This window comes from Salmo salar, chromosome 18 (genome assembly GCF_965601325.2).
Source record: "Salmo salar chromosome 18, fSalSal1, whole genome shotgun sequence".
NCBI lineage: Eukaryota > Metazoa > Chordata > Actinopteri > Salmoniformes > Salmonidae > Salmo > Salmo salar.
In genome coordinates this window covers 96,731,888-96,743,660 of record NC_138308.1, presented here as the reverse complement: position 1 = coordinate 96,743,660, position 11,773 = coordinate 96,731,888, and the positions used below count along the sequence as shown (strand labels likewise).

The 11,773-nt window shown below is 41.4% G+C and overlaps 1 protein-coding gene across 4 annotated transcripts in view; it reads left to right on the top strand.

Moving 5' to 3' along the window:
• Nucleotides 1-7,084, top strand: part of rbm46 (RNA binding motif protein 46) — a 29,184-nt gene extending 22,100 nt beyond the window's left edge. Inside the window, exons 12-17 of one of the 4 annotated variants that reach the window (XR_014381503.1) lie at nt 7-81; nt 216-299; nt 4,103-4,224; nt 4,689-4,791; nt 5,141-5,747; nt 5,778-7,084. Coding sequence is in view for 3 of the 4 variants with exons in the window: in XM_045701663.2 (XP_045557619.1) it covers nt 7-81; nt 216-299; nt 4,103-4,224; nt 4,689-4,791; nt 5,141-5,346 (590 nt within the window). In the remaining variant the exon portion in view is untranslated. Of the gene's footprint in view, nt 1-6; nt 82-215; nt 300-3,962; nt 4,064-4,102; nt 4,225-4,688; nt 4,797-5,140 lie in introns of those variants that run through there. The other 3 variants (XM_045701663.2, XM_082965369.1, XM_082965370.1) reach the window with 3 other exon arrangements.
• Nucleotides 7,085-11,773: the final 4,689 nt, after the last annotated feature.

Below are 11,773 nucleotides of genomic sequence, written 5' to 3'. Positions count from 1 at the left end.
ATTTAGGAGGGATGGAGGTAGGGACTCCTCTACGACCTCTCAGCCTGCCACCTCGCCTGGGGAGTCTCTACGTTGGAACAGGTCAGTGTGTCTGTGGGAAGGGAGCGTGCTTGGTGGGGTGGGAGTGTGTGAAATATATGATGATGATGATGATGATGAAGGTGGTCTGTGTAGGAACAGGTTGTGTGTAAATGATGTAGGTGATCTCTGTATAGGAACAGGGGATGTGGAGAGGTGTGTGTATCCCATCTTCGCTGGCTCCAGTCTCTCCCCCGCCAGCCTGCTGTCACTCAAACCAGGTGCGTTCGATACTGATGATTATGGTTGTAAAATTCTGGTTTAAAAAAATCCCACGATTTCTAGAAATCCGTTTGAAATAATTCCCAGAATCAGGAAATCCAGTTTATTTTTTTTTGAAAACCTGCTGATGATTGTGATGATGATATTATATTATGATATTATGATTGTGATATTATTATATTATATACAGTGCAATCGGAAAGTATTTAGACCCCTTATTTTTTCCCAAATTGTTTACATCACAGCCTTTAAACAGCCTTTGTCACGTCCTGACCATAGTAAGTTGTTATTTTCTATGGTAGAGTAGGTCAGGACGTGACAGGGGGTGTTTGTTCTATGTTTTCTTTTTCTATGTTTAAGTTCTAGTTTTTCTATTTCTATGTTGATCCTCGTTGCCTCTGATTAGAGATCATATTTAAGTAGGGGTTTTTCTCTTCCTGTTTTGTGGGTGATTATCTTTTCAGTAGTGTGTTGTCCTCTCTGCGTCACGGTTTGTTGTGTTTGTATTTTCAAGTATTTGGTGTTTTGCAACATTTCACAATAAATATAAGTATGTGGAACCACGAACACTCTGCATTTTGGTCCGATCCTTCAAACAACCGTGACAGCCTTTCACCCAAAAAATTAAATCATCATCAATCTACACACAATACTCCATAATGACAAAGCAAAAATGTTTTTGTTTTTTTGTTTGCTAATTTATTAAAAATAAAAAAACACATCTTATTTGCGTAAGTATTCAGACCCTTTGCTATGAGACTTGAAATTGAGCTCAGGTGCATCCAGTGGTAATTCAATTGATTGGACATGATTTGGAAAAGCACAAACCTGTCTATATAAGGTCCCATGTGTTGACAGTGCATGTCAGAGCAAAAACCAAGCCATGAGGTTGAAGGAATTGTCCGTAGAGCCCCGAGACAGGATTGTGTTGAGGCGCAGACCTGGGCAGCATTGAAGGTTCACAAGAACAAATAATCCTCTATCATTCTTAAATGGAAGAAGTTTGGAACCACAAAGATTCTTCCTAGAGCTGGCCAAACAGCAATCGGGGGAGAAGATCCTTGGTCAGGGAGGTGACCAAGAACCCAATGGTCACTCTGACAGCTTCAGAGTTCCTCTGTGGAGATGGGAGAACCTTCCAGAAGGACAACCATCTCTGCAGCACTCCACCAATCAGGCCTTTATGGTAGAGTGGCCAGACGGAATCTACTCCTCAGTAAAATTCACATGACAGCCTGCTTGGAGTTTGCCAAAAGGCACCTAAGGACTCTCAGACTATGAGAAACAAGATTCTCTGGTCTGATGAAACCAAGATTGGCCTGAATGCCAAGAGTCACGTCTGAAGGAAACCAGGCACTGCTCATCACCTGGCCAATATCATCCCTACAGTGAAGCATGGTGGTGGCAGCATCATGCTCTGGGGATTTGTTTCAGCTGCAGGAACTGGGAGACTAGTTAGGATCGAGGGAAAAATGAACGGAGCAAAGTACAGAGAGATCATTGATGAAAACCTGCTCCAGAGCGCTCAGGACCTCAGACTGGGGTGAAGGTTTACCTTCCAACAGGACGACACGAAGCACACGGCTAAGACAACGCTGGAGTGGCTTTGGAACAAGTCTCTGAATGTATTTGAGTGGCCCAGCCAGACCCGGACTTGAACCTCATCTAACATCTCTGGAGAGAGAGGGGAGAAAAAAAAACGATTTAACCTGTTGGGGCTAGGGGGCAGTATTTGCACGGCCGGATAAAAAACGTACCCGATTTAAACTGGTTACTACTCTTGCCCAGAAATGAGAATATGCATATAATTAGTAGATTTGGATAGAAAACACTCTAAAGTTTCTAAAACTGTTTGAATGGTGTCTGTGAGTATAACAGAACTCATATGGCAGACCAAAACCTGAGAAGATTCCATACAGGAAGTGCCCTGTCTGACAATTTGTTGTCCTTCAGTTGCATCTCTATCGAAAATACAGCATCTCTGCTGTAACGTGACATTTTCTAAGGCTTCCATTGGTTCTCAGAAGGCGCCAGAAAGTGTAATGGGGTGTCTGCTGTCTCTGGGCGAAGAACAGCAGGAGAATTTGTGAGTGGTCAGCCTGGGAACAGTGACACTGGAGATGCGCGTTCATGAGAATTCTCAAATTTTTTCTTTCAGCCTTTGAATGAATACAACGTCGCCCGGTTGGAATATTATCGCTATTTTACGAGAAAAATAGCATAAAAATTGATTTTAAACAGCGTTTGACATGCTTCGAAGTACGATAATGGAATATTTTAAAAAAAATTGTCACGAAATGCGCTCGCGCGTCACCCTTCGGATAGTGACCTGAACACACATTTTGCAATATTCTGAGTACATAGCTCAGCCATCACGGCTAGCTATTTTGACACCCGCCAACTCCGGGGCACACTAAACTCAGAATTAGCATTAGAAAAATTGTATTACCTTTGCTGATATTCGTCAGAATGCACCCCAGGACTGCTACTTCCACAATAAATGTTGTTTTTGTTCCAAATAATCCATAGTTATGTCCAAATACCTCTGTTTTGTTCGTGCGTTCAGGTCACTATCCAAAGGGTAATGCGCGAGCGCATTTCGAGGCAAAACAATTCAAAATGTTCCATTACCGTACTTAGAAGCATGTCAAACGCTGTTTAAAATCAATTTTTATGCTATTTTTCTCGTAAAATAGCGATAATATTCCAACCGGACAGTAGTGTATTCATTCAAAGAGGAAAAGAAAAAAACAGCGTGGTCTCGTGAATGCGCATATCCAATCTCTTAGTCACCAGGCAGACCACTGACAAACTGAGCTCCTATTATCTGCCCAGAGACAGGAGACGCCTCAATCCGCTTTCTGAAGGCTTTAGAGAGCCAATGGAAGCCTTAGAAAGTGCTACGTAACCCCAGAGATACTGTAGTTTCGATAGACAACCAAAGGAAGAACTACAAATTCTCAGACAGGCCACTTCCTGCTTGGAATTTTCTCAGGTTTTTGCCTGCCATATGAATTGTGTTATACTCACAGACACCATTCAAACAGTTTTAGAAACTTCAATGTTTTCTATCCAAATCTACTAATAATATGCATATTCTCGTTTCTGGGCAAGAGTAGTAACCAGTTTAAATTGGGTACGTTTTTTATCCGGCCGTGAAAATACTGCCCCCTAGCCCAGACAGGTTAAAGAAAAATATCTTTGTCCAGTTCGAGGTGACTAATCACTGTTCTGATGTCCAGAAGCTCTATTTGGTCTTAAGAGACTGTGGCAGAAACATTATGTACAAAATAAGTTATAAACAACGCGAAAAAAAACACAAAGTAGCACAATTGGTTAGGAGCCCGTAAAACGGCAGCCCCCCCCAAGCCATTATCAATCTGGGTCAGTTTAGTTCAGTGGTGACTCTACTAGAGTACTACTGCTATAAGAACAGGTGGGCACTACCTGAGTATTACCTCTACTACTAATAATACTATATAATATACTGTAATAATACTATATTATATATGTTGTTACTAGGTCAGTTTAGTTCAGCAGTGACTCTACTAGAGTACTACTGCCTAAAGAACAGCTGGGCACTACCTGAATACTACCTCTACTACTAATAATACTATGTAATATACTGTAATAATACTATATATTATATATGTTGTTACTAGGTCAGTTTAGTTCAGCGGTGACTCTACTAGAGTACTACTGCCTAAAGAACAGCTGGGCACCACCTGAATACTACCTCTACTACTAATAATACTATGTAATATACTGTAATAATACTATATATTATATATGTTGTTACTAGGTCAGTTTAGTTCAGCGGTAACTCTACTAGAGTACTACTGCCTAAAGAACAGCTGGGCACTACCTGAATACTACCTCTACTCAACACCGGGACAAGAGGGGAAGCTAATGCTCATATACAAGGTGGGTATATGTCTCATTATTTACTTAATTAATTAATTTGTTGTTAATTAGTACCTTCGTTCATTCATTTATTCATTCATTATTTTCACCACCTTTACTACATACTATTTAACAAACAAACGTTTATACAAAGACCTAGTCTGGCTGACTAGTCTGGCGAGAGACCCACGTCACTCACTACACAGCAAGCTGTGTAAGACTTTTGAGAGCTGGTGTCAGCCAGACTAACAAAGACTGTTTCCATGTTTAAATTGATGTACCTCATCCTATGGAGACCTAGGAATTAGTCTGGAAAGGCAGCAACCCAAGTTACAGCCAAGCACTAGGATCATACTGTATCTCTGAACCATGTTCTGATTTACCTACATTTCTAAGATGATTGACATATATAAAAAAAAAATTGGGGGGGTGGAGGGGGTGGAAAAACATCCTTTTAATTCTCTGTCTGTGTTTGTGTCTGTTAGGTCGTGATCTCGTCGACGAGAAGCAGCTTCATGCCAGACAGGGTGTGTACGGTGTTGGAGGACGCTAAGGAGCTGGCAGCACAGAACGCACTCTGGAACTTGGGTTAGTTAAACACACGCTTACACTTGACACTTGTTAGAAAAGTGACTCACAACCGGTGGTACCCTTTAATGTGGCCCCGCGGTGGAATTTAGGGAAAAGTATTATTTTAGATTTAAAAAAATAAATGACTTCAGGCTCCACTTTAACGTTTATACCTGGTTAAAAGTATGTCGAAATTATTATGGACCTATATCTTTTAAAATAACTGCCCTCCATGGAATTCCTAAATTGGCTCTCGGGCTTCGATGTTGCCTACCCCTGTGTTAGACCAATCAATTGACTGATTTATTTATTATTATTATTATATATATTTTTTAAATGTTCTCTCTACTCCATCCCTTCCTCTCAGACTGTTCCTTCCTCAACGGTAGCTCCCCCGGTTCGCTCTCTCCTCCTCTTCCTCCCGTCCCCTACGGTTCTCTCTCTCCTCCTCCTGTCTCCAACAGCCCCGGTCTCCTCTCATACGGCTGTACCAGAGCCTTCCCCTACCCTCTTTCTCCCACCACCCCACAGAGACTCTATATCCCCCCTAACCAGAACCCTGCCTTCTTCTGATCATCCCTCCCATCATCACTCACTGTGGGAGAGGAGGGAACAGAGGGAAAGAGGAGGGAGGTGGAGGTGAACAACCTCCACTATGTGCCTAGTTTGTTACTGAGGCATTTTACCTTTGTGTTGGATGTTTGGTTGGTTTAGTTTTTTGGGTTGTTTGGTTTTCAAAAGACGGCCATTTTGTAATTCATATGTTAAGTTGACTCATGAAGGGCTGCATTCATTCTGCTCACAGTGTTACTCTATGCAGCAGAGGTGCATGCTAAGTGGGATCCTTCGGACGTCTAACTCTGACGTCACCCCATTTGAAGTTGACATTTAAAATGGTTACGGTAAGGGTTAAGAAGAGGGTTAAGGTAAGGGTTAAGAAGAGGGTTATGGTTAAGAAGAGGGTTTTGGTTAAGGTAAGGGTTAAGAAGAGGGTTTTGGTTAAGGTAAGGGTAGGGTAGGGTTTAGGGTAGGGATGTCCCAAGGGTCCCACATAGCATCTACCCAAACCCCATAGGTAAGGTAAACAAGGGAATTATAGATCAAACTGAAGAAAACTTCATTTACTTTAGCACTTATTTCATATCTTGGCAATAATGATACTTGAATAGTATTGACTTTTGACCATATGTATTTATAAAACATGATTTAAATATTTTAGTGACTTTTTTCTGACTTACATGTACTGTATTTTATTATTTTTTGTATTTTTTGTCATCCACCTATTATGCTTTATCGCAGTATATTTAGGTTCTACTGTATCGTATAATGCTCAAATATTCAAATATCAAACAATGTCAAAATTCTGTCTTCTATTTTGTTATTCAATTAATTATTTATTTATTAGCAGCTGGTGATTTTGAACAAGGTGAAATCAAGTGGGCAGATCATATCTAAATGGATAAGCGATGTGTAAAGACAATCCAAAATGGCTCCGCCGCATAATATATTTATTGAGATTTAAATATTGAATATTATTATTATTATTAACATTATAAAACATAGCGATCATCAACAAGACAGCGTTGCCTCTCCTCCTAAATATTAACTTTTATTTTTCTTTGTCTTTTTTTTTTTTTTTTTTTTTATGTCATTTAGAGTTTTTGTCAAAAAGTCATTTAAAAGAATACTGTGGGATTTTAGCATCGAGGCGCTTTATCTACTTCCCCACAGTCAGATGAACCATTTTTTATGTCTCTGCGTCTAGTATGAAGGACGCTAAGAGGTAGTTTCGCGAGCCAATGCTAACTAGCGTGCTAGCATATACCCATAGACTTCCAGTGGTTGCGCTAGTGCTAGTTAGCGACTTTCTCCAAACTGCATGCAGAGACATGAAAATGGTATCTACAGAGTTCATCTGACTCTGAGGAAGTAGATAAATAAAGAAATCCAGAAGTATCCTTTTAAATGAACAATAGTGACATGTACTGTACCGGTGATACCGGTCCATATTGTCTCTCCAGTTGGTTTAGTTGATCACCGGGAACACACACACACAACGGTAAATAAATTCAGGAAGTTGAATAATTTTTCTCCAGCAGTTGTTTTGTTTATATCGATGTTGTTTACACTGGGTTGTTATGGTTTCCTCCCATGTTGTTCTCATGAGGTGCTCAGTTTTTTGTTGTGTGCGTTCTAAATGGAACCCTATTCCCTATATAGTGCACTACTTTAGACCAGGGCCCTATTCCCTATATAGTGCACTACTTTAGACCAGGGCCCTATTCCCTATATAGTGGCACTATTTTAGACCTGGTCTAAAGTAATGCACTATATAGGGAATAGGGCCCTGGTCTGAAGTAGTGCACTATATAGGGTTCCATTTGGGAGGTATGTTTTTATTCTCATACACACACTGTTCACTAGGAACATTTTAACTGGTTACTGAGATCATGTTGAATTTAATAAACAAATTAAATACAGTGTATTGTGTGTGTGTGTGTCTGACTGTGTAGTGTGTGTGTGTGTGTGTGTGTGTCTGACTGTGTAGTGTGTGTGTGTGTGTGTCTGACTGTGTAGTGTGTGTGTGTGTGTGTGTGTGTCTGACTGTGTAGTGTGTGTGTGTATAAATAAAAATAGTGGTGACACAAGGAAATAAATACACAGTGAATAACAAATAACAATGACGGGGAAAAAATAGCATGGTTATATACAGGAAGTACCAGGTTATAACATGTCTATATACAGGAAGTACCAGGTAATAACATGGCTATATACAGGAAGTACCAGGTAATAACATGGCTATATACAGGGAGTTCTGGAGGCAAAAGAAACGCACACCTGTTTAGGAGAGGTGCTGGCTAGCAGAGTAGAACACCTGTTTAGGAGAGGTGCTGGATAGCAGAGTAGAACACCTGGTTAGGAGAGGTGCTGGCTAGCAGAGTAGAACACCTGGTTAGGAGAGGTGCTGGCTAGCAGAGTAGAACACCTGGTTAGGAGAGGTGCTGGCTAGCAGAGTAGAACACCTGGTTAGGAGAGGTGCTGGCTAGCAGAGTAGAACAACTGTTTAGGAGAGGTGCTGGCTAGCAGAGTAGAACACCTGGTTAGGAGAGGTGCTGGCTAGCAGAGTAGAACACCTGGTTAGGAGAGGTGCTGGCTAGCAGAGTAGAACACCTGTTTAGTAGAGGTGCTGGATAGCAGAGTAGAACACCTGGTTAGGAGAGGTGCTGGCTAGCAGAGTAGAACACCTGTTTAGGAGAGGTGCTGGCTAGCAGAGTAAAACACCTGGTTAGGAGAGGTGCTGGCTAGCAGAGTAGAACACCTGGTTAGGAGAGGTGCTGGCTAGCAGAGTAGAACACCTGGTTAGGAGAGGTGCTGGCTAGCAGAGTAGAACAACTGTTTAGGAGAGGTGCTGGCTAGCAGAGTAGAACACCTGGTTAGGAGAGGTGCTGGCTAGCAGAGTAGAACACCTGGTTAGGAGAGGTGCTGGCTAGCAGAGTAGAACACCTGTTTAGTAGAGGTGCTGGATAGCAGAGTAGAACACCTGGTTAGGAGAGGTGCTGGCTAGCAGAGTAGAACACCTGTTTAGGAGAGGTGCTGGCTAGCAGAGTAAAACACCTGGTTAGGAGAGGTGCTGGATAGCAGAGTAGAACACCTGTTTAGGAGAGGTGCTGGCTAGCAGAGTAGAACACCTGTTTAGGAGAGGTGCTGGCTAGCGGAGTAGAACACTTGAATAAGAAAAGGAGAGCTGCACACTCTTGGAGCTCAGATACAATAATTTAATAACCAACGTTTCGAAGGAGTACCAGCACCGAGTCGATGTGCAGTGGAACGAGGTAATTGAGGTAACTGTTTACATATAGGTCCAGGGTAAAGTAACTAGGCAACAGGATAGATGATTGACAGTAGCAGCAGCGTATTGTGATGAGTCAAAAGCAGATAGTGAAAAATAGGTAAAAGCACATAGTTAAATAAATAGCTACCCAGACTAACTATTTAGCAGCCTTATGGTTGGGGGGTAGAAGCTGTTCGGTATCCTGTTGGTTCCAGTCTTGGTGCATCGGTACCACTTGTCATGTGGTAGCAGAGAGAACAGTCTATGTGACTTGTGTGGCTGGAGGCGGACCATTTTTTAGGGCCTTCATCTGACACTCACAGTAAGAGGTTCAGGAGAGTGATGCTCTATGTATTACTGAGGAGACAGTAAGATTCAGGACAGTGATGCTCTATGTATTACTGAAGAGACAGTAAGATTCAGGACAGTGATGCTCTATGTATTACTGAGGAGACAGTAAGATTCAGGACAGTGATGCTCTATGTATTACTGAGGAGACAGTAAGATTCAGGACAGTGATGCTCTATGTATTACTGAGGAGACAGTAAGATTCAGGACAGTGATTCTCTATGTATTACTGAGGAGACGGTTCGATTCAGGACAGTGATGCTCTATGTATTACTGAGGAGACAGTAAGATTCAGGACAGTGATGCTCTATGTATTACTGAGGAGACAGTAAGATTCAGGACAGTGATGCTCTATGTATTACTGAGGAGACAGTAAGATTCAGGACAGTGATTCTCTGTGTATTACTGAGGAGAGAGTAAGAGATTCAGGACAGTGATGCTCTATGTATTACTGAGGAGACAGTAAGATTCAGGACAGTGATTCTCTATGTATTACTGAGGAGACAGTAAGATTCAGGACAGTGATGCTCTATGTATTACTGAGGAGACAGTAAGATTCAGGACAGTGATTCTCTATGTATTACTGAGGAGACGGTTCGATTCAGGACAGTGATTCTCTATGTATTACTGAGGAGACAGTAAGATTCAGGACAGTGATGCTCTATGTATTACTGAGGAGACAGTAAGATTCAGGACAGTGATTCTCTATGTATTACTGAGGAGACAGTAAGATTCAGGACAGTGATTCTCTATGTATTACTGAGGAGACAGTAAGATTCAGGACAGTGATGCTCTATGTATTACTGAGGAGACAGTAAGATTCAGGACAGTGATTCTCTGTTTTACTGAGGAGAGAGTAAGATTCAGGACAGTGATGCTCTATGTATTACTGAGGAGACAGTAAGAGATTCAGGACAGTGATGCTCTATGTATTACTGAGGAGACAGTAAGAGATTCAGGACAGTGATGCTCTATGTATTTGTCACGTCCTGACCATATTAGGATGTTATTTTCTATGGTAGAGTAGGTCAGGGCGTGACAGGGGGTGTTTTTCTATGTTTTGTATTTCTATGTTGTCATGTTCTAGTTTTGTATTTCTATGTTGGGTTTTGTTTGGGATGATCTCCAATTAGAGGCAGCTGGTCCTCGTTGTCTCTAATTGGAGATCATACTTAAGTAGGGGGTTTTTCCACCTGGGTTTGTGGGAGATTAATTTTGAGTAGTGTATGTTTCACCTCTGCGTCACGTTTTTTTTTTTTTTTTGTTGGTCAATCAGTTTATTTATATGTATTGCACAGTTTCACAGAATAAATCAAATGTGGAACGACACACACGCTGCACTTTGGTCCGCTTCTCCTTCCGACAACCGTGACAGTATTACTGAGGAGACGGCTCGATTCAGGACAGTGATGCTCTATGTATTACTGAGGGCCAGTAAGATTCAGGACAGTGATTCTCTATGTATTACTGAGGAGACAGTAAGATTCAGGACAGTGATGCTCTATGTATTACTGAGGAGACAGTAAGATTCAGGACAGTGATTCTCTATGTATTACTGAGGAGACGGTTCGATTCAGGACAGTGATGCTCTATGTATTACTGAGGAGACGGTTCGATTCAGGACAGTGATGCTCTATGTATTACTGAGGAGACAGTAAGATTCAGGACAGTGATGCTCTATGTATTACTGAGGAGACAGTAAGATTCAGGACAGTGATGCTCTATGTATTACTGAGGAGACAGTAAGATTCAGGACAGTGATTCTCTATGTATTACTGAGGAGACAGTAAGATTCAGGACAGTGATTCTCTATGTATTACTGAGGAGACAGTAAGATTCAGGACAGTGATTCTCTGTTTTACTGAGGAGAGAGTAAGATTCAGGACAGTGATGCTCTATGTATTACTGAGGAGACAGTAAGAGATTCAGGACAGTGATGCTCTATGTATTTGTCACGTCCTGACCATATTAAGATGTTATTTTCTATGGTAGAGTAGGTCAGGGCGTGACGGGGTGTTTTTCTATGTTTTGTATTTCTATGTTCATGTTGTAGTTTTGTATTTCTATGTTGGTTTTGTTTGGGATGATCTCAAATTACAGGCAGCTGGTCCTCGTTGTCTCTAATTGGAGATCATACTTAAGTAGGGGGTTTTTCCACCTGGATTTGTGCTCTATGTATTACTGAGGAGACAGTAAATTCAGGACAGTGATGCTCTATGTATTACTGAGAAGACAGTAAGAGATTCAGGAGAGTAGTGTGAGCATGCCACAAGTATACTCTAGGTCTTAGTTCCTCAGTCCGTCTCTACCTCTTAAAACGTCACACACGTCTCCCCATATCCACCATACAAACTCTAAAAGAAGATAGGCCTTCATAGCAAATATAATTATCAGACACACACCACACACACACACACACACACACACACACACACACAGTCTATCCACAAAGCAACACAGTAGCAGACTCATCGTGAGATGAATGCATAATCAGGAACAGTTCAGTCTGAAACAGGAACGGTGTAAAAAATCACTGAGGAAGCCCGGCTAGTAGAAAAGCCATATTACAACCAACCTATGTTTTCATAATTGTGTTGTTTGCTCAATAACACATTAGTTCACACGCAACCGTAATATACAGTAAGACCCGTGACAACAGTCAGACAGTGGCGGAATAAATTCAAGTCCCCATAAGTTTGTTTCATCACAAAACCGGACAGCAACATTTAACAAGAAGAGTAGCTGCTGCCTTGGCAACAGATAATGGGGATCCATAGTAAATACAAACATCTATCCGGTGAAGTCCACAAATCAAATATT